The sequence below is a fragment of the Gracilinanus agilis genome, chromosome 2 (genome assembly GCF_016433145.1).
Source record: "Gracilinanus agilis isolate LMUSP501 chromosome 2, AgileGrace, whole genome shotgun sequence".
Lineage (NCBI taxonomy): Eukaryota > Metazoa > Chordata > Mammalia > Didelphimorphia > Didelphidae > Gracilinanus > Gracilinanus agilis.
In genome coordinates, this window is record NC_058131.1 from 452773475 (window position 1) to 452797629 (window position 24155).

General features: G+C 34.0%; 1 protein-coding gene across 1 annotated transcript in view; it reads right to left on the minus strand.

The window, feature by feature from the left end:
- Window positions 1–19243: 19243 nt before the first annotated feature.
- SOCS4 (suppressor of cytokine signaling 4) overlaps window positions 19244–24155 on the minus strand; it is a 30833-nt gene continuing 25921 nt past the window's right edge. Inside the window, exon 3 of the mRNA XM_044661977.1 lies at window positions 19244–21139. Within this exon, the coding sequence (XP_044517912.1) occupies window positions 19735–21045 (1311 nt within the window). The 5' untranslated portion in view covers window positions 21046–21139 and the 3' untranslated portion in view covers window positions 19244–19734. The remainder of the gene's footprint in view (window positions 21140–24155) is intronic.

The window sequence follows — 24155 nt, forward strand, 5'->3', positions numbered from 1 at the left end:
ACTATACATGATTATGATGGATTTATTTTTATTTTTATTTTGCTTTTTCATGAAGGGGAGGAAGAGGTGAGAGAGAAATGATGCAGACTTAAAAATGAAATAAAGTTGAATTTTTTTAAAAAGGGAAAAAAGTAATGAGGTCAGAAGGCTGAGGTAAGATAAAGAGAATAAATGGAAGAAACAGAGCAAGCTCCCCCATCCCATCCCTTAGCTTCTCTAAAAAGGTCTATAAAATGTAGTAGACCAAATGTGATTTTTAAATATCCAAGAAAAACATCACAATGATTCATTTTCTACCCCATATCAGCAAAGGCAGAGAGCTAAAGAGATCTGTCAAGAATGGGGAAAGGATCTGGTCTGAAGCTTGGCACAGAGAGTATTTCAGCCCAAGAAAAGGTTGATCATCAGGGCTTGAGAAGGTCCCAGATCCAGGGTAAAAGAGTCTAGACTTATATAAGAGACAGAAATAGGTGCTGAACAGCAGTTTTGTTCATTCCTATCTATATTACATGAAAGCTTTCTAGATGGCTGATGTGACTGAGTCCAGCAACAATCTACTAAAACTACAAATGGGGCAATCCCACAGAGTGTTATTAAGATCCAAACCCAGGTCAGAATCTTGCAAGGCTTGGACTTACATGGGCAGTGGTCAAGCTTTGCCCTAAATCAGACTACTTTGGGAGCACTGAAGACTTGTAGGTCCCCAAACTGAGACCTAGGAATAATAATACACTCAATTCTCCTAAGAAAGCAACAGTAGGATCAATCCAGACATTATTTCTAGAAATGCACAGATTAAAGCCTCAAAATAAAGTCTGAAGTCAAGAAGTAAGCTGGAGAAATGAACAAACAAACAAAAAAAGAGGACCTGGGTTCAAATGTGGCCTTAGATACTTTCTGTGTGACCCTGGGCAAGTCTCTTAACCCTCTTTGCCTAGCCCTTCTGCCTGGGAATTGATACTTAGTATTAATTCTAAGATGGAAGGTAAGGGTTGAAAAAAAACTCTAAAAGAAAAAGGCAAAGAGTAAATGACACTTGAATTGAACCTTGCTCACATTTGAACTGGTCAAAAGAGAGATATATGCATAGGATTGAAACATAAATACATTTCATTCAACAGGGAAACAGGAGAGAAAGGAGTGAAGGGAGGAGGAATAAGAACAAGGATAGATTAAAGAAGGATTAGCCCTAAACAAAACAAATTCTGGAGATGTACAAAAATATCTATAGTGGCTTTTATTTTTGTGATGACAAAGAATTGGAAAATAAGGGGGGGGGCATGAACTGGAAAATGACAAATTAAGTTATAGTATATAAATATGATGGATAGTTTTTCATCTGTGCTGTTTTTTTTCCAAATTGAAGTTGGGAGGGAGAAAAGATAGATTTTTTGCTGATTAAAAAAGTAAAAATTAATTTTTAAAAAAGGATTGAGGTTGATTAGTGGCATAGATTAAGTACACAATATAGAGAAGCAACAGTAGTCTAGTTTAACAAACCCAAAGATCTCTGCTCAACAAAAGTTACTTAGGCAAACTGAAAAACATAGAGGCAGAAATTAAAATGAGATGAACATATCACATAAATAACTCAGTAAGTTCCAAATGTATACTAGTCTTATATATAAAAGGCCAAAACAAATTAGAAGAGGAAGCTAGGAAATTTCTTTTGAAAAAAAGGATTGAGAAAGAGTACATGATCAAGTAAAGACTAACAAGAAGAACATAAGAGAAATTAGACAATTATGATTTCATGGAAGTGAAGTTTTTGCACAAACAAGATCAATATAGTTAATATTAGAGGGAAAGTGCTTATTACAAAAAAAATCTTTGCTGTAAGTTTCTCTAATAGAAAATTTAAGCAATCAACAAATATATGAAAACACATGTTCCAAATAGCTAAGAATCAGAGAAATGTAAATTACAATTCTGAGTTCCATTTCACTCCTATCAGATTACCAAAGATGACAAAAAGAGAAAATTATAGTATTTGGAGGGACTATAGGAAACTGTGTACACTCTTCTACTCTTGGGGGAGCTGTGGATTATTCTGGAAGGCAATTTGGAATTATACCTAAAATGCCATTAAACTGCATATTCTTTGACTCAGCAGAACCAATATTAGTTCTATACCTCACAGATCAAAGGAAGATAAGGAATCAGTACGTATGAATCTCTATGTATATAAAAATATATATAGTAGGCTGTCTGTTGTAGCAAAAAAAAAAACAAACCCTAAGGGAGCAGGTAGGATTCATTTAGGAATATATGGTATGAATATAATGAAATATTATTGTAGGGTAAGAAATGATGAAAGAGATGGTATCAAAGAAATTAGTTAGACTTATAAAATGATGCAGAATGAAGTGAAAAGAGCCAGGAAGAATATTGACACAATGACAACAATCACACTATAAAGAATAACTTTGAAAGGCTTAAGAAATTTGATCAAAGAAATGGCTTAGACTCCAGGAGAACAATGAGGAAGAGATGATGGTCTCAAATTACATTATAAGGACTATGGAAGCATTTTTAAAAATTTTAAAAATGCACAGAAACAAATAGAAGGAAGTTGAGAAGGAAATAGATGAACAGGGCAACTCTGAAAGTAACATAGAATATTTTATATATTGAATCAGAAAAGCAAGCTGTATGCAATTGAACTTCTTTGCTTCATAAATCATCACTGTCTACTATACTTTGTATATGGAAAAGTTCATTGGGATGGTGTTTGATAAATTCAGAACTTAAAAAAAAGAATTTAAAAAGACAATCACATATGAGGAAGCCAATAAGACAACTGATTTTCCTTAGGACACAGATCACTTCAACACTTTTGTCCTCAGTCCTTCATCTGCATAAGGCTTAACATAGTCTTTCAAAAAGGAAATCTAACTGGGATGAGCTACACTTAACTGAGGACATTTATCAGAACCAGCAGGGATTGTCAAATCTGACAAGACAGACTTTCTTGACTATAAGGATGATATTAGAAATTAGATCTTGTTATATTAGTTTAGAGATAAGAAGTAGAGAAGCTGCCTTGAGAAAGAAATGGAGTTTCAAACAGAGCTGAGACAGTGTCAGTTTCAGGTCTAACAATTTTTTTCTGTGACAGTTATTCTCTCTGGGAGTAGCAGTTGGTCTCTGGCAGTTGGCAAAGTCACTGACAGAGACTCTCTCACCTGTCTGAGGTAGAAGGAAAGGAGAGAAAGACCTGAAGGAGTTAAATGTTTTCCTTTCCCAACTTGGGAAACACTAGTGACCATCTGCTGCTGTTTTTACAGATTGTTTTAACTCTGAGAAGACCAAAGAAACCCGTGGTCTTTGGTTTGGACTTTGAGTCCTAACTCAAACTCAACCAGATAGCCTTTGTTATTTTTATAACTTGAAGGCAAAGTTAAGAATTATAAGGCTAATAGTGGTAGTTTATTTAGAATAGCAAAAATTTAGGTTAGTCAGATCAGGAAGGATGTGTAGCCTATGAAAACAGGAGAAATGGTTCCTTGCAGAACCAGCAAGTTTTATTTGGGTGGAATTAGAATCCCTTAGAGTTAGAAATCTTTTTTATCCTTATATATTTCAATGAATATTTTATTTTTTTTTTCTAACAAGAGTCTCTTTAGCATTCTTGTGCCTGGCCCTGAAGAGAAGTTCATTTATGAGCTTCACTTCTGTTATGATTAAAAATAATAAAGATTGATATAAATGTAGAAATTAGTATTTTAATTAAAGCCATGCTGATAGAGATAAAATCATTAGACCACGCCTGTAAGAATTCAAACTCCTGCCTCAGGCATTTTACCTTTCCTATCTTCCCGTGCCTGGTAGCTAAAGAGTAGCTAAAGAGGAAGTTCAAAGTCACTTCCCCCTATTTAAAACAGTCCCTCACCTTGAATACGTAATCCAAAACAGGAAACCCGTTGGACCACGGGAAATGTAGTTTTTAAGGTCCCCACGTGTCCATAGAAAATATATATATACTTTTAGATGACATTTCCCAAATTCCAATTAACACTTCACTGATATAAGCTGAAGATACTTTGCAAGCACAGCAAGCAGAGTATCAAAAATCAGTTTATAAACGAATAATCAATCAATTGACTATATTATTTTTACAGTCTCCCTTTTATTTTTACATGACCCTCCTTCTTTGAGTTAATGAACTACAAAGCTGTTCCTATTCTAAGGGTCATTGCTCTTGATGAGCACAAGAACATTTGCTGAAAAGAGTGCTGTAATGCCAAGCTGAACCAGAGGCTAGAGGTGATAAAAGAGTGAGATGCACATTGAAGAGCAAGTTGAAGGAGTCCACCAGATTGACCTGTCCATTAGAGATGTTGGATCCTGTGAAAAGCCCAGTGATTGATTCTTCTGATCCATTCTGGCCATAGCATTCCAGTAGTACAGCAACTGTGCACAGCAGCAGAGGCACACATCCAGCACAGTGTATCCTAGTTGCTGCTGAATTCATTGAGAAGCCAGTTCCATAGATGAGGAACTGGCTTGGTACAACCTGGCAGCAGACTAACCCATCAATTTGGGCTCAGCCAGTCCTGCTGAGCAATCAACAGACTCATAGACAACCGATTCCATGTCCTGTTAGAAAGGACAACAAGCCCTTACAGATCCAGAGTTGTTTGTTATGTTGGCTATTTGTATTTTCTACACATATGCTTTACCACCACCGCTACATTGCAAGCTTATAGCCACTCTTTCATGGATTGTATGTGTATTTTTGAGAGAGCATTACAGGTTTTAGAATAACTAGTCTTCCATCTCCATCTTATCCTTTATTGTTGTGGGAGAGCTTGGAAGAAAACTCTGGATTGAGACATGCCAGGAATGACAGACTCCAATAATTAGTTTAAAAATAAAAAAAAGATTTATTAAATTGAATGTAAGTTGAATGGCTGGGAGACAGGTACAAGAGTAGACACTGCCTCCCAGAAGAAATGTAGTCTGGGCTTCTTATATCCTTTAGATAGGGGTTTTATGACCAGAGATGAGGAGATAGGATGATGGTACTGTGTAATCAGAAGTGGGGTGATTTTTACCACTTAACCAGGGATGGAGTGATATTTTGTGTCCTGAAGACACAAGGGGTGACTTGAATAGTCCAGGGGATGATTAGATGTCTTAGATATAACCTGATGCTTATCAAAGTAGAACTGGGAGATGCCTATCTGTGTTCATCAAAAAATCTAAGAGAATCCAAGGGGAATGTTTCTCTCAGGGGTCTTTCCTTATTGTGGGTCTCTTGTTCAGGGTCACCTTTTCCTCAGCACAACAAGAATGCAAGGAAGGAAAGGAATTTCTTGTATTCTTTTTGACTTGGGAAACTTCTGGAGTGTGGGGTGTCCAGAGGAAACCTGGATCCCGTGACATTATGGCAGGAATAGTATCAGTCACAGTAATAGCAATAGTATTACTCAAGTCCAGAAGCTCCTCCCAGGGGTCTATCTCTTGGTTGAGCTATTGAGAAGCTGATAACCACTCAGCATCAGAATGCTCCCATGGTTTAAATTTCTTAAGTTCTTCATGGAAATGGTGGTATTGGGAAGGTGAGGAGGCTGTGGAAGGAAGGGCCAGATCCTCTGCCTCCACATACATCATAGTTGCCAAATCTCTTGTTCATTGTTGTTGTCAGCATGTTCTCAGACCTTTGACTACCTCATTATACTGGTATGCTTCTTTGCCTTTTTTGAGGCCTCATCCATCTTTTCAGTTAAAGACTTAGCCCAATGTAGTAACCTATGTAGACAGGTGAAAGGGACTTTTTATGCATCAATATACATTAATCTCTAATATCTCTGTCTACTATACTTTGTATATGGAAAAGTTCATTGGGATGGTGTTTGATAAATTCAGAACTTAAAAAAAAGAAGAATTTAAAAAGACAATCACATATGAGGAAGACAATATTCATATAGATGCTATATGCCATGCTAAGGCATCAAGATACAAGAGAAATCTATAGGCAACTTGAAGAAAATTGACAACTTTGAAAACAAGAGTGAGTATTTTGCATGCACAGTACGTAAAGAGAACACAAAACTGATATCTAGTTGAGACCGCATGTAAATAAGCGAGGGTCTGAAGATTGTGTAAATATAAAATGTATATATATATATGTCTAAAATGTAAATAGTTGCAAGTTCCATAAAGTTTTAACCACATGAGAAGATCAAATGATTTTCTTGTCTGGTTAACATTGATATGCAAAACTAATGCTTGTAAAAATGTATAATGGTGTAAATAATGTAATATAGGTTGGAAAAGTAGAGTAGAATTGTAAATAATAATCCCTAACTATAGAGAGCCAGCCTCTATATGGTAAGGGTTCTGAGTGGCGTTTGGTGGCATCAGATTGTTAAAACAGGAAAAAGAAAATGAGAACAACCAGACTAGTGGTTAGCCCAGGTTGATCTGAATTCTGTGGGCTTTGGAGTTTATTATATACTGATTTCAAACAAAGAACACAAAGAAAGAGTCACAGCTGTGAAGGGGTCACAAATCATACACAACCTATTAAAGTCTAAAAAGTAAAGGTATAGGTACAAGGACAATGGCCAAATTCCAACCACCAATTAGTAGGGGATAATTCTGGGAGCAGAAATATTTCATGGAGATGTTCACTAATAGAGTCCTGTCTTCCTGGATTATAGGTTTGCACCTGGTCAAATAAAGTCCAGACTAAAGGTTCCAGTCTTATCTAAGTATGCAGTCTTATCTAAGTAATGTTTGTTAGGGTTCAGGCTTCTTAATTATCAAGGAGAGAAATCGTTAACTCAGTAGTTGCTGGTCTGCTAAGGACTCAAAGCTTTTCAATAAGTCTAAAATTTTTTTTACAATAAGAAAAGGTATGGATCATAAGAGGTGTCAAAAGAAGGGTCTCAGATTTTTATCTATTTTCTTATTGGCTTCCCACACCTAATCATGTAAATACTGTAGCATACTAACAATTTAGCAGATAATTAGAACATCAGACATAGGGAAAGTGCATAAAGGGCTAGGAAAGTTAAAAAATTTTTAGCAAGCTAGTGCAGGGAAAGCATAAGAATAAAATATTTAAGTATTGTTGGATAGATAACTAAGAATACTAACATACTAAAATAGATTCTCAATATAAAAACTAATATTGCATTTAAAAGATAAGTAGTTTAAACATAATTTGATAACAGTTAGGAATAATAAGATAGTTGCATTGCATTACTTGATAGACATATTAAAAGTAGAAACAAGTTAAAATTCTGTTAAAATCATAGATGGGTTAAATAATAACTTAGAAAAGTTTAAGGATAAGAAAATTGTTACACTGTAAACTTAGACATTGTGTTTAATGGAAAACTTTTTGTGTTACAAAATTGTTTTGTACCCTGTAAATATTGTTATATAAATTGCAACCCTCATCCCCTTACCAACCTCTTCAAAACCCATCTTAGAATAGGAATAGATAGATAATTAGTATAGTGATAAGACAAGATAAGGATTTATTATTTTGGAGGGGGGGAACATAAGATAGGAATAGGAAATAGTGATGCATGAATTAAGTGGGAAAAAGTCCCACCACACAAAAGTGGGATACTGTAAGGATGGGGGATGGGACAAAAAGAACCAGAAGGCTGTTGGTGACAGTTACTGATAGTTGGGACCAGAGAGGATTCTTGGAGGCTCCGAAGGAGGAAGGAGGAGAGGAGGAGCTTCTGAAGGAGGACTGAGAGAGGAATGAGGAGAACATCCCAGCTCGAATTCAGTCCTTAGGGCTTCCTGAGGATCTTTCTTTGGACATTGAAACTCTGATTCCCTGGTCAAAGGCATCCCATCACTTCTCATGCAGCAAGACTTCAAAAAACGAGTCATCTAAGTTTTGGGACTCCATTTTGGGAGCAATCTCTTAGGCTCCTTCTCCCATTACCCAACCTCGCTGAGAGACCCTTTCTGGTCTAACTTGCAATTATAGAGAAGGATAGAAATAGAAACAGAAGGAGAAAGGGTGGGAAACACTCTATTTCTATGGGGTCCATCATTCGGGTGGGAACCTTTGGGGTGAACTCACCCATAAAACAGAAGCAGATAGCAGAATGGATTAAAAACCAGAATCCTATCATTTGTTGTTTACAAGAAACACACTTAAGGCAGGTAGACACACACAGGGTAAAGGAAGTCATGATCTCAAACAAAGCTAAAATAAAAATAGATTTGATTAAAAGAGATAAGGAAGGTAATTATATCTTGATAAAAGGCAATATATATAATGAAGAAATATCAATATTCAATATATATGCAACAAATGGTATAGCATCCAGATTTTTTAAGGAGAAACTAAAAAAGCTTAAGGAGGAAATAGTAAAACTATACTAGTGGGGGACCTCAACCTTCCCCTATCAGAATAAGATAAATTGAACCAAAAAATAAATAAGAAAAAAGTAAGGGAAGTGAATGAAATGTTAGAAATATTAGAGTTAATAGATATCTGGAGAAAAATGAATAGGGATAAAAACAAAAATACCTTCTTTTCAGCAGCAAATGGTAAATATACAAAGATTGGCTATGTACTAGGGCATAAAAATGTTGCAAATAAATTCAGAAAAGCAGAAATAATAAACACAACTTTTTCATATCATAATGTGATAAAAATTATAATTAATAAGGATTCATGGAGAAGCAAGTTAAAATTAATTGAAAACTAAATAATAAAATTCTTCAAAACAGGTGGGTAAAAGAGAAAATCATAGAAATAATTACTGATTTCACAGAAAAGGATGACAATGATGAGACAACATATCAAAATCTATGGTATACAGCCAAAGCAATACTCAAGGAAAATTTAGATCCCTGAGTGTTTATATCAACAAAATGGAAAAAAAGGAGATCAATGAAATGGGCGTGCAACTAAAAAAACTAGAAAAAGAACAAATTAAAAATCTCCAGACAAAAACTAAATTGGAAATTCTAAAAATGGAAGGAGAAATTAATAAAATTGAAAGTAAAAAACTATTGAACATAAATAAGAGTAGGAGTTGGTTCTTTTAAAAAATAAATAAAATAGATAAAATATTGGCTAATCTAATTTAAAAAAGAAAGAAGAGAACAAATATAATAAGTGAAAAAGGTGAACTCATCTCTAATAAAGAAGAAGAAAAACTAGATGAAATGGTTGAATATCTACAAAAATATAAATTGCCTCAATTGGATCTGCTTGGGTTAAACCAGGGACCTAAAGGGATTATTTAGTTTGTCAGGTTAATTATCTTACCTTATCATCTCTCTAATTTTCTTACTTTCTCTCTCTCTTCTAATTTGTAAATAAACTTCCATAAAAGTCATTTTGACTTGAGGTTATTCTTTAATTGGGAATTGATAATTATTCAATTCCCTGGCAACCAAACCTTTTAATATTCACCCAATCAAAAGCCCTTTTTACCCCTTACATAAGACAAACTGAGGAATGATATGAACACAACTACAAAATACTTTTCACACATTTAAGACTAGATCTAAACAATTAGAAAAACATTAAGTGCTCATGGATAAGTGCTCATGAGCCAATATAATAAAAATTATAATCCTACCCAAATTAATTTACTTATTCAGTGCCATACCTATTAAACTACAAAAAATATTTTTATAGAATTAGAAAAAAATAACAAAGTTCATCTGAAAGAACAAAAGATCAAGAATATCAAGGGAACTAATGAAAAAAAAATGTGAAGGACAGTGGTACTAAAAAGTAGTGACTATCAAAAACAATATGGTACTGGTCAAGAGATAGAAGGATGGATCAGTGGAATAGACTAGGGGTAAATGACCTCAGCAACTTAGTGTCTGATAAACTCAAAGATCCCAGTTTTGGGGATAAGAACTCACTATTTGACAAAAACTGCTGGAAATTTTGGAAAACAATTTGGCAAAAATTAGGCATAGATCAATATCTCACATCCTATACCAAGACTTAAATAAATAGTGATATAAGTTATGTGAATGTAGAATAGTGTACCTATTAGATCTATGGGGAAGGGAAGAATTTAAGACCAAGCAAGAGACAGTGAACATTACAATATATAAAAGGAATAATTTTTATTATATAAAATTAAAAGTTTTTGTAAAAAACAAAACCAGTGCAAGCAAAATTAGAAGGGAAGCATCAAACTGGGAAAAAAATTTTATAACAAAATTCTCTGACAGAGGTCTAATTTTTCAAATATATAAGGAACTATGTCTAATTTACAAGAAATGAAGCCATTCGTCAACTGACAAATGGTCAAGGGGTATGAATAGGCAGTTTTCAGATGAAGAAATCAAAACTATCAATAATCATATGAAAAAGTGTTCTAAATGCCCGGATTAGAGAAATGCAGATCAAAACAACTCTGAGGTACCACCTTATACCTAGTAGAGTGGCCAATATAACAGGAAAGGGAAATAATAAATGTTGGAGTGGATGTGGCAAAATTGGGACACTAATGCTTTGCTGGTAGAGTTGTGAATTGATCCAACCATTCTGGAAGGCAATTTGGGATTATGCCCAAAGGTCTTTAAAAGAATGCATGACCTTTGATCCAACAATACCACTACTAGATTTGTACCCCAAAGAAATAAAAAAATGGGAAAGGACCTGTTTGAACAAAAATAGCTGTGCTTTTTGTGGTGGCAAAAAATTGGAAAATGGGGCATTATCTTGATTGGGGAATGGTTGAACAAATTATGGTATATGATGGTGATGGAATACTATTGTGCTATAAGGAGTGATTAACTGCTTGATTTCTATAAAAACTGAAAAGACCTACATGAACTGATGTGGAATGAGCAGACCCAGGAGAACATTGTACCCAGTAACTGAAACATTGTGGAATGATCAAATGTAATAGACTTTGCTACTAATAGCAATGCAATGATCTAGGACAATCCTGAAGGACTTATGAGAAAGTATGCTATCCACATAGAAAAATTTGTGGGAGTAGAAATCCAGAAGAAAACATATGATTTATCACTTGTTTTTATGGGTATATGATTTAGGGTTTTCATTTTAAAAGGTTATTACAAAAATGAATATTATGGAAAGAGGTTTTGAATGATAATACGTATATATATACATATATATATAATCCAATGGAATTGCTTGTCAGCTTTGGGAGGGGAAGAGAGAGGGAGAGAATATGAATCATGTAACCATGGAAAAAATATTTAAAAATATTTTTAAAAAGTGCTTATCTTTATCCTCCATATTATTACACCATACTAATTCTTTTGGGTCACTGAGGACCTTCTCTCTTGTTCTAGTGAGAGGGTCTACCCTTGGCAGTCTTGCAGTAAAGGGTTTCATAAAATTCACATGACAGTTTTTAATAACCTCCTAAATGCCATATAGTCCCAAAAAGTCAGTTCTGCTCAGATCATTTGGATCCTTGTGATAATGCTAAAAATTCTGGGTCAGATCTGACTCAGGGAAGAACAGAGTGAAATATTCATCCATTATCAAAAAAGTTTAATTAACAATAGCATGTGAAGAATTATTTAGCAAGAATATAGCATTGATTTAGTTGGGCTCAGCTTCCCTATCTGCTCATTTGCTATTGCAGTATGCCCAGTCAGCAGAGAGAAGCCACCTGTATAACCACACAGTGAGCTTTTCTAGTTAAGTAGCCGGGAAGCTAAAGCAAGAGTAGGTTCTTAATATTCTGGATCAATTCAAATCTTGCAGTTGCTTTTATTTCCTTTTGGGGAAAAACTTTAGACTTTGCTGGGGTGGACATTGTTCTAGGTAAGTTTTTCCTTTGTCTTTCTGAAGCAGCTGAAGCAGAGCCATTATCTTAATACCTTTATTTATTATGGGACTACCATCGACAAAAGAATGGCTATTTAAATAATCTATTAGTAGAAAGAATTAAAACATTTTTCATTAACAATCCAAGAACAAAATGGTCATCGGGACTAAACTGTGCTTGCCTTGTAGGTTTGACTAAATGGTATTATAGTAAGAAGGGCCTTTTCAGTTGGACTCAAATACTAACATCTTTATAATTCTTGAAAATGACATTAAATGGAGCAACATTATATGGGGATATGGCTCTACTTGGTTTATAAAATAATAAGATTGTGAATCTTATGAAAGCAGTGATACTCTTCATCTTTGTGCTGTCCTATGAGAAGGATCATTTTCCACATACAGTACAAAAACATCCATGGTGAATCCTAGAAGTCAACTTCAATTTTTCTCTCATCCTGTATCTAAATAGTTGCTATTTAAAAAAGAATCAACAGTTGTTAATTCCATTCCATTTTTCCACTTAAATCTTCTGTAGTTCAGTTTATCACCTTCACCTGGACTATAGTAATAGTTTCCTAGTCCTATCTCTAGTATCTTCCCTAATTCTTCACAGAGCTGCCAAAATAATTTATGTAGGCTAGATTGAACTATGACACCCCCCTTTTTTCTCTAAAACAAAAAAGAAACTACTCATTTGGCTTTTAAGGCCCACAACAATCTGATACCTACTGAAAGATCTGTAACTGACTCCTGACAATGAAACCCAAGGGTGCCAAAACAAACAGATCCACATCCACAAACCCACCAGTGTTAGGATACACAAGATAAACTGGGAACCTACACAAGGGATGTGGGAAATGGGTAAAACACACTAGTTGGTAAATGTCAATTAAAAACAGTTACTGGTCACCATTCAAGGTTATCTCTCTGTGGGTCCTTTCTTGAGGCTTGAGGAAGACACAGGAAGTAAAGTAAGTGGTTTAATAATGAGTTTAAGGGTTGGGAAGTAAGGGAAAGGTCACACTAAATCTACTAGTCTAGGGATAAATTCAAGGGGCTGGAAGGTTGAACAAACACTACACTGACTAGCTTGAGCTACCAGGACCAGCCTGTAAGCCCAGAGGGAGGTTGAATGTCTCACTGCAGGGTCCTTTTCAGCTTTCCAGGAACCAGAGCAAATAAGTTCACAAAGAGGTAAAGTCAGGAAGCTGAACTAGTCTGGTATGTCCACCAACTAGATTCTTTGCTCAACCTGACATTTCTCACAGGATAGATGGTTTTGGCAGGAGACAATTACTTTTCTGGGCTCTTCACTTTCAGCAGCTAAGTAGGCACCTGCCATTAGCTTCATCCAGAGTCTCTGAGAGAAGTCCCTCCTCTGACCAATGTTCTGTGATTGGAATTTTCAGGCTTTGCCTGTCAGCTCTGGCTGTTGTTTTTGCTCCTTACTTTAAAACTTACTTTTCCCTATAACACTAACTTTTCAAAACGTATTTCCTATTATAAATGGCAATTAATGATTCCATGACATGCCATCTTCTGCCTCAGTGTTTTTCTGCCGGTTATATGAGTAATTTGACTGAAATACATTCCCTTTCTAGTCGTTCAGAATTCTTTTTCTTCAAGGATCAGTACCATCTGTCTCGGAGCTGTCTTCCCTGGAATTCCTCAGCTATAAAATGCTTTCTCTTTCAAATATTCAGAGGATGCTGGATGGGCTTAGTCCCTTCATTCACACTGCCCCAACTAAGTTCACTGAAGATCAGACCTAATTCACAGTATGTCTTAACACATAGTAGATGCTTAATATTAAAATGAATCAGTAATGTACCTAAATTTTTTTTTGTACTGGTTTGTCAATGTAAAATGAAGCCATATCTATTTACCTATATTCCTAAATGTGAAAAAATTAAAGTTCCTTATATAGACATAGTCTTGGACTTGAGGGGACTGCCCACTGCACACTAGATTTATTGTGTTTGGATCAGGGTAAGTTCACCTCTTCCTTTCCTGGACCTCCAACTATTATACTTTAGGTCTATAATGTAGATTCTCATCTACTTTTTGGTTAGTTATGCTGGGTATGAGGCTGAGAATACAAGGGTAGGCAAAAAATGGTTTTTAGGTCTGGTCTCAGCCCACTAAGTCACCTAGCTGCCCTGAAGCCAAGGGCTTTCACATAATACAGTGTTAAAAGAGTTGTGCCAATATGGAAAACTAAATATTTAGAAAACTCAAATTATAATGTAAAGCAGCTAATATCTTAACAATAGCATTTTGTTGAAAATATTGTGAAAACCATGACCTCTCTGGCTTCCTTCAAGAAACTTTCCCCAGCCCCTCTGAATTCCAGTGTCTTCTCTCCGTTACTTACTTTCTACTTATTCTAAATATTACTGTCCATATATCTGTTGGCTTGTAGTCTCTCCCATTAGACTGTAAAAACGATGAGGCAAGTACTGTTTTTTATAGCTATATTCCTTGTGCCAGGCACATAGTAGGCGCATAATAAGTGATTGGTGACACTTTTTCTGATAAAAACAATACAAAGGTTTAATTTACCAAATTTCAATTAAGAAATTAAAACTTAAAATTTCTCTTAACTCTTCCATCTATGAGGAAATATTAAAATGACCTAATATTCATTCAACTTCAAGAATAGGAGGCAAAATGGAAATACAGTATGTTTCTTTTGGTGGAAGACAGGGAACAGAAAGTCAACAACCAACAAGACTATACAATAGTTAAAAGAAGTAACTATTTAAATATTCTTTATCAACCATATATCAGTAATTCATATTCTTTACATATCCAATCCTAGAAAAGGCAGCATAGATTTTAAGTAAACACAAATCAATTTTTACACTGTGGCTCAAGCCTAAAGGTTCTGGTTTCATTAAACGATATTAAATGTAACCTTGTTTTTATTTTATTTATATTTTTAAAACATCAGATAGTTTTGCCATGATTACTTTTAAAATTGAATCTTCATAAAATCTCATGTGGGTACCAAATTGCTATAGTTCATCTAAATACAGAATTTAAGCATAACCAGCTACAATTTTAGGGATAATGGGATCCTCAGGACCAAATTAAAACTAATGTTTTATTTCTACTGTCAAAAACTTGCCTAGTAGTAATGGAGGATAATCCTCCATTTGCTTACCACAATGGGAGTACTTAGACCATCTATCATCATAATACCACTTACACATATTACAACTTACAGTTGCACGGTATTTAACTTTTAAGGAGTTCAAATGTCACCAAAGAATGAAGCCATGTGGCAAGTATTGACTTACATTATAGTTTAGGAAATGGGAAGTAAAGAGACATCCGTCTACCCACGGTCACATAGTAAATTAAAGACAGGGTGGGGATTAGGATTTATTTTTCCTATTTCCTCTTTCAGTGGCTCATGTGCTCATTGGCATAGCTTCTTGATGGTTAAGTAGTATTATTTTTAAGATTTCTATTGGTTGCCCAATATCTATATTAAAAATCTACTCTTAAGTTGAATTTTTCAACCCTTTTAATGGCTGTGACAATAGTTAACCACGAATATAAAAAATTTTAGCTCTACTTACAATGAATATTGTAGACATCATACAGTACTTGTTGTTCAATAACCCAGTGTGCCCAGTTAAAATATGTTCTTGTGCTTTCAGAAATCTTTAGGAATAAGATGATTTTTATTTGAATATGGTAAGCCAGAGAAATTAGGAGATACTTTTTCCAAGTGAAAAATGAAACTATATTAGATTCAAGTCTTGACTTCAGATAGTTCATTCTTTTGAGTTTTAATCCACAATTTCCCTTTTATGAAATTCACCTGTCATTTAAAAAAGGCTTCCTAAATTAAATATTTTTCAAAAAAATCTGCAATATCATATCAATATAAAATATTCTTATTGGATTCTAGTTACAATAAAGAGTAAAAGGAAAAATGTCAGAATTTATTTTAAAAGGAAAGGAGGTATATGTTTTTAAAGAAGATAGGTCATAATTTTCCTCATAGGAAGGAAGTTGTCTTTCTATTATAGGATCTATAAAGTGATTTAAACTAAAGAGAGACAGGAAGCTGATAATTTGATTTATCTTCTTTATGGTTTTGGCTCATGAATAAATAACAAATGCATCTTACTTGTAGGGATAAAAATATGATGAATTTGTATGGCAAAAAATTGTGTCCTGTATCCCACATCTGTTCTATTTTTAAAAAAGATAAAAAGATTTCTAACTATTTATTAAAACATATTATTTGCAAGGGTTCAAATTTTAAATTAAAGCCACTCATTTGGACTAGAGTTAAATTCAGGAGAGAACACAGGATCCATCACCAAATCAATAATTCTAGCCCCAAAGCTGACTAAAAGCTTCCTTCAACCCTCTTCCTATTAGGTTTCTTTTTAAATTAAAGCACTCTCTCTGAATTATTTAAGTGCACATTGTAGTTAGAGGAAGACCATGTATGACTGTTTCATACAATTTGTCAGAGAAGCTAGAATTCCATTGTAGCTTTTTTCAAAGGCATATGATGAAGCATAATTCCCACCCCGACACCCCCAAACCTCTAGCTCGGATGTCCTGAAAATTTGATAGAAAGCCGAGTTTGATTTCCGGCAAAGCTTCTTCCTACATCAGAGTTAAGTGTCTTATCCAGCTGAGCTATTAGTGATTAAGTAACTCCCTTTCACTGTTGAGATTTCCCTAAGGTAATGCCTAAATTTTTAATTTAAGAATTTTGTCTTGTTTCTTTTAGCTTCATCCCCTTGCCAAATAAGCTCTACCCAGTTCCACTATGCTAAATGCTTTCTCATGAGTATCTTTTAATTGTCTGCTATAGTTGCTTCATGCTTACAAGGTTAATTTTTAGTCAAATTATTTATCTTTAACTTCCTATGTCTTTTTTCCTAAAACACTCTACTCTCAATGTAATTATACATCTAAAAACTTCCTTTGATTTTGTATTCTGAAGGTGAAACCTACTAACTGGATAGTCTGTTAAACATTCCCCAAAATCAAAGGATTCTTTCTTCAAAATTTCATTCTTTGAATCTTTAACAATTCTTGCAAAATCAATCCCTCCCTCATCCCTGTCTCTATCACTATCATACCAATAGCAAGACTTTTTATTACTACTTCCTAAATTCCTTCTTATTGAAGTACATACAAGGGAGGAAATGCAAAATGTTTCAGGATGGATCAATCTATTTCTTGTTCTTTTTTTATTATAGGTAACTACTTCATGGATACTAATATGATTGTAAATTTATAGTTTTACATTTGTTAGTACCACAAAGATATTTAAAGAATAGGAAAATCACAGAAAAATACCAAAACATAGTTCAAACAATATTATGAAGCTATTTAGATGACTTTTCTTTATAAACACTATTTTTTACCTATTACAAAAGACTTGACAGAATTAGATTCTGTATTTCCATACAAAATTATCCATGCTTTTCTCTCCCTTGGCAAGTCTTAAATTAGGTTAATCAGTACTGATAAAAAGTTTTAAAAGAAAAATATTTAAAATAATGATTGTTTCATAGAAACAGAAATTTTCCTTATCAAATTCTGACAAGTTAAATCGCAGATGGGAGGGAGGTTCTCCTCATAATAAAAAATGAACAGCAATTTGCTTTTTTCCCCCTCTACCCCTTCTCCAAAGTGAATATTTAGAAGTGTTAGTTTAATAACCAGGACAAGTTTCTAATATATTGATAAAAGATTCATAATAGATAAGCCAATGTACAAGACTTTCTTACTCTTATCCAAAGCAATATAGATTTTGAAGGGGCTATCTTGATAGTAAATTAAGTATCTAGATATTTAAATTAATCCATGGCCTTATCAACTTTTCATTTCAAGGCAAAATCTTTGTGCAAGGAGACTTGCCAAACTGAAGATCATCAGTTGAAAGGTATAGTTGTAAGGTATCTTAAAAGGTTAACCATTCTTCTGGTTTCTGATTTTGTGGTAATGCCGTTAACATTTTTATTTTTCAGCTATCATTGAAAGATGCAGTATTAGTGTTTCTAGCAAAATATAGAAATACTATTCCTAAAAATAAATTAAATGACATTGATTATGGAACAATTTGGATATTTTGGATATTTCTCTCAGTGGATTTCTTTGATCCCAGACAAGGAGTTAGTAAAGTAAAAAAAAGTTGGTAAAAAAACTGACAGGCTGCATGAATTAACTTAACAAAGCCTGTAAATGCAAAATGCAGCTCACTGAAAGACAAATAAGGATTTATATGAGTGCAGACTGAAGTTTGAATAAAAATAGAATTTCTTAATTAGTTATTTAAATGGAATATTGTTTGACAGAATATTTCTCTCAACCCTCATTCAAATGTTATTTATAAACTGCTTCCTAATTTTAGAATAATAGATTAAAAATATTGTCAACATTAACAATCATTACTAGTTCTGGTTCATTATGCCTTAGATTAGGTCAAAATTAGTGACTGTGGTTGTCAACATTTTCTTTTGGTGTTTTTTTTTTTTTTTTTGGTTTCCTCTCCTTGCCCAAGGCCACATTAAAGACTTAACTCAATTTTGAAGACAGGAACAATTATATTTGGAATGTATGGATCAATTTCTTTTAAAATACCAGACAAATGAGCACCTTGGTCATTATTACCCTGCTATCTAATTCTCAGATATTGGACTTGAATCCAATCTAAAATAATGGAAAATAATAAATTTGATGCCTTATTTGGTCCCCAGTGAAAATCTGTGGCAATTATGTGTGTAGAATTTAGTACAAAATAATAAGTCTAGGGAACTCTCTAATGAGGCTATTTAGGAACAACATTTCCTAAATGAATGTGGTCCCAAACCCTAAAAGTTATGACATTAATAAAAAAAAAACAAAACTGCCTGTTTGAAATCAGAGGACTCATTTTAGAATTATTACAGTACTATAGGCATTTATTAGGCTTTCCATTGAGAAAGTAATGATCTCTATTGTTTAACTCTTTCAGAATACTTAGAAAATGATCTCTTCAAGTACACTAAATGGTACAATTATATCTAAAATAGTTAAAAATACTTCTAAAATATAATTTTTTTGCTTTATCCTCACTGGCAGAATAAAGCTCATTCAGTTAAACCTTCCTTTGATACTCAATTCTTTCAAAATTAACCCCCCAAATGAAAATACAATGTAAGTTTTTTTAAATAAAGGGCTTTTGACTAGAAAGGTATGGCAAAGAAGAAAGACAGGAAATTGATGATAGAATCCATAGTAAAGAATAGCCTGGAAACTATGCAGACAGTTGCTGTATAAGCTTCTTATGCCATCATATGTATCATTTAATCTGCAGGTTTGCTGTTATCTTGATCACAATTATTAATAAATTATGAAGGCCTGCTATATTAGTCTGAATCATAATCTAAATATTAACAGGATGGTCCGTTTTTCTGGAAGAATGGAAAAGCACTAGTTAAAAAGGGGATAAAAAAACAATATTTTATGTATAGGAGTGGTAATGTTAGAACTAAATTAACAAAGAATTATACTTTATATGGTGGACACCGCAGTAATACATCAAAGAAACATATAAAATAGAAAATACTCAATTTTCAGTTTGCCACTTACAGAATGATTTAAACATATCAGTAGATCTGCCAATTATAATTCCCAAAATGAATGAAATTTAAATCTAAAGAATAACTGCTATAAGGTACCTCAGAAGACTTAATTCCTAAAATACATAAAACCTTAAGTGTGTAATATCAAAATAATATAGTATCACCAGTCCCACCTCTCTCTCAAAGGATCTAGAAATAAAGGTTAGGGCACAAATTAATTTGGATTCTACCTTTGTAGAAAATTTCAAAATGGCAAACCCCCTCAAAAAAACCAAACAACCCCCAAACAAACTTGGAAAAGCCATGAAAGAGCTTTTTTGTGATCAGTCAGTCAAATGCCACTAATCCTCCCTGAAATTACTGTTCTGGTACATCAATCCTGAGTACTCTAACTTTTGATTTATAATGATATTCCTTCAGATATAATTTCATAGATGAAGGAATTGGGAGAGTATCAATGCCATCATATGTTGTACAATTACAAATAACTGTCCTGCATATATGCTGAAGGGAAAAGGGAAAAGTCCGATTTAAAGGAGTAGATAAAAGTGGTTCAAAGAACATACAAGAACTTGGGTCTTTATAATGTTCTAGTAGTCCAGTAATATCAGGAGAATGGAAGACACAAGGATCATGTGCATCAAAGCTAAAGTTGTGATTCCACTGTTCAATCCTAGCATGAAGAGAACGACTATAGCGTCTAAAACTAACAGAGAACAAATAGTCTTCCTGTGCTGAGTCACGAAGTAAAAAGGTACCCTCTGGTTTTCCTTCCAGTAATGCCTCAGCTGCATATTTATCCATTACTCCCCAATAACATGGATTGTTATTGATCTGAAGGAGATCTGGAACAAGACAGTGAACATAATCTATTTGAGTATGGTATTTAGGAGGTGTTTCCAACTGCAGCATTTCATCATCAGTTTCCCATTTTGGTTTGTTTCTTTTCCTAGAACTTGTGCAAAGTGTTAAAATTTCATCATCTGAATCCATATCACTATCTTCTAAACTGTTATTAGATGTCAGGTTCATTACAGAATCAGTTTTTGGATCACATTTATGTGAATGGTTGTCAGTAGCCATGTCACACAGCTGAACCTGATTATGTGAAAAAGAGTTTATACTTTCTTCCCTGTTACCTCTTTCCTTCAGCTGGACATCCCTCATGTCACTTTCAGATAAGTCTGTGCTTCTCCAGTTATCTGATTTTGGAGTTATAGGGGCAGTTTGTTGTTTAATTAAATGCCAACGAAAGGCCAGATCTGACTGAGGTGGGAAAGGACACTTATCTAACATGAGTTCACTGATAAGAATTTTTCTTTTTGAAGGGAGCACTGAAGAGTGTCGACTGCTACAATTTTTTATGGGAAAACACTGTCCCATAGCATCTTGCAGTTTTTGTTTAAGAGATCGCCCCAAAAATCTGTGTCCACAGGAGCGATCTAAATCCAACTCAATGGATGAACAGCTGTGCTTCCTCTCTGGGTTCCCAAAAGGGACATCAGCTTTCTCTGTGGCACCTGGTGCATTGGTATCAGAAGAGTGTTCATTCTTTTTGGACCAAGAGAGCTTTTTCCCACTCCACACATAACCATCTTTTCTGTCTGCACTTCTACTCCGACTTGTTTTGGGTCTCACATCTACATTTTTAGTATTATTTTCTGCCATTTTGTCAGTTTATATCCACAAGTACAGGTGTTACATGTGCTGGGTTTTCAGGCTTTTAAGGAGGAAGTTTCTTCTAGGCCCTTTATGGAAGTATCTAGAAAAACAAACAAAAATATCTATCAACAGTTTGTCATATAGTTATCATAGTTCATGCTAAATCTCAATTTCTGGTATGAATAAATTGTGAAAAACAAAATTATGTATCTTGAACATAGAAGGCATTCAATAGATGTTTACTGAATGAAATTAATTTTATTTATACATAAAAATAGATGTAGAGAACAAATGTGAGGAAAGTTCCAGGATCATTTTGCTCTTGCCAATGTAAAAACTGCTTTATTATAAAGTAATAACTTGACAACGGGAAATAATATAAAGGATATACATTTCACATTAATTTTAGATACAGCTTAATAGTAATATAAATAATGAAAATTCAAATTTTTTATTTGTATTCTATGCATGTTCAATGTACCTCCATTTTAAATATACATTAGGAAACTGTTGACCAGGCAGTGAACAAGAGGTACCTTTCTTTTATGTACTGATCTGGTCATGCAGTTCTTCTGCTCAAAAATCTTTAGTAGCTCTCTCTATGGCTTATCTAGTAAAGTTCAAATGTCCTTGACTGGAATTCAAGGTCTTCTACAATCTGGCATCAGCTTACATTTTCAACCATGTCTTCTATTTCTGTTGTTAAGTCATTTTCAGCTGTATCTGACTCTTTGTCATCCCATGTATTGTTGGCAAAGATACAGGAGTGGTTTTCTATTCCCTTCTCTAGCTCATTTTATAAAAGAGGAAACTGAGAAGAACAGTTGGTTAAGTGACTTGCCCAGGGCCACACAGCTAGAAGTGTCTGAAGTCACATATGAATTCAGGTCTCTCCGACTCTGTGCTGGGCACTCTATCTATTGTACCACCTAGTTGCACTGCTATATTAGAGCCCTTTAAGCATTCTAAAATTCCAGCTAAAATTAATTACTTTTTTGTCTCCAAAACACATGTTCTTCTACTTCTATACTTTTGCTTAGGCTGCTTGCTGTACCTGAAAGCCCTTCTCCTTCTTTCTCTGCTGAAGTCCTGCCAATCCTTCTCTGATTCCTTGTAATAAGTATCTCTCAGACCTTACCTAGAAAAATTTTCTAATGCATGTTTCAAAGGACTATAATAGGTTATAATTATCTGTGTATTATTTTCTAGTAGTCTGTGAGCTCCATGTGAGCAAGTTTTATGTCTTATCAAATCTATCTCCACTAAGTACTTCATATGATATTCTGCAATATGAGTTTGGTATTTATTAAATAAGTGCATGACCTTATGTTTTCTCAGTAATAATCTGATTTGATGAAGTAAAGCAAAAACTGATAGACCATTATAGGGGTAAGGAATAAAAAGTAGACCTGATGAATTACACAGCAAAGAATAAGAAAAAAATAGTGGCTGTGGAATACATTATTTTATCCACCAATGCTTACTTTTATTTGAAATTATAATAGCTTACTTTCTCAACATACTTCCTTGTATTTTCTCTACTTTTTGTTGCTTACCCATTACTAATTTTTAAATAAAACATTTTACAAGATTTATTGAAAATGTTACTTGAATGATCTATTTCAAATCCCTGAAAAGCATATTTTTGAGACAGGGACTAGACCTGAGATTTTATTACATAAGGAACTCTTATGTAAGGAAATTCCTTTATTAATATGGCTGGTGGCTTCTTCACAATTTATAAGTTTAAGAATATTGCCTAGAGAGCAACTCCTCAGTAGGAGTTATGTGTCAGAGGCAGGAATTGAATGGGTTTCAAGACAAGCTCTTTATGCATTAAGCAAGGCTCTTCTCAGAGCAATGAGAACCTAGTAAATATATATATATACCCAAATATCTAAAACTTCCCAGATTACAAGCAAAACTGAAGAGGCACCAAACAAATTTTCCCATGTAGCTCTGCCAACTCAATTCAATCATTAGTCATATTAAAATGTTGTTGCCAGTCAGTCTGAGCAACATTTATAGAGGGAAAGGCTGAATGAAGTATCTGGCATTACTTCCTTCCTTCTAGTCTTCTAATAAATAAAATTAGATCATCAAAGCTAAAGTCTTTCAGCTTGTCTGTTTCTACAGTGTATTGCTATATCCATTCCTGTGGAATGAGTCAGAATAGAACTAAGAGAATGTGATTGCTTAATAATTTTTCCAAGATGATGGGTACTGGAGTACCAGGGCAACTAAAATAAGTGTTTCAAAGATTTAAGGGTCAATGAAATCTACTGAAACACTTAGGTGTAATGAGAAGACACTGAAATCCCATTCATGTGGGTATTCATTTTTCACTGGTGAAATAATAATTCACAAGACTCATGACTGTGTTTTGTTTTTCTTTGTTTTATGAATTGTCCTCACCAATTTACTGACCAATCTACTGACAACAATCTTGTTTGTACTTAGGCTGGTTCCTAGACAACAGAGTCAATCTTTTGCTGGGAATGTATGTAAATTGTTTTCAGTACGGTAGATCCTGTCAAAGCTTAAGAGCTGCTGACATAGCCTTAAACAAACTAGGGCTTTTCTGTTTCATGATAAGAAATGATAAATTAGTACAAGAAGAAGCTCTGGGCCACAGATGTGGTCTTTTCTATTTATCTCTTCAAATTGTGTTTGAAAATAACATAATTTTACTATGGATTGAATTAAATTTCAACCAGTATGAGAAAGATTTTGGTTTTGTTAGATAAGATTTGGAAAACATATATATATATATATATATATACATATATATATATATAAATTTGATATTCTGTTTCAGGTTTCAGATCTGAATCAATTAAGCTTTTTATATGCTTTAAATAATGAGTCTCTAATAAAGACATCAGCAAAATGTTTTTGGAGAAATAGTTCCTTTCTAAATTCATGTGGAAGGTAACTGCTGCTGAAACATACTTACCACAACCCAGAAATTATGAGGTAAAAATCTAGATTTTATTATTTTGCTCAAGCATGGGTTCATGCCTTAGACAAAAAAAATAAACCTAAATAATCATTAGAACAAGGTTTCTTATAAGCAAAATGAAAGAGAGGGAGGGGGAAGGAGGAGGGAGAGACAG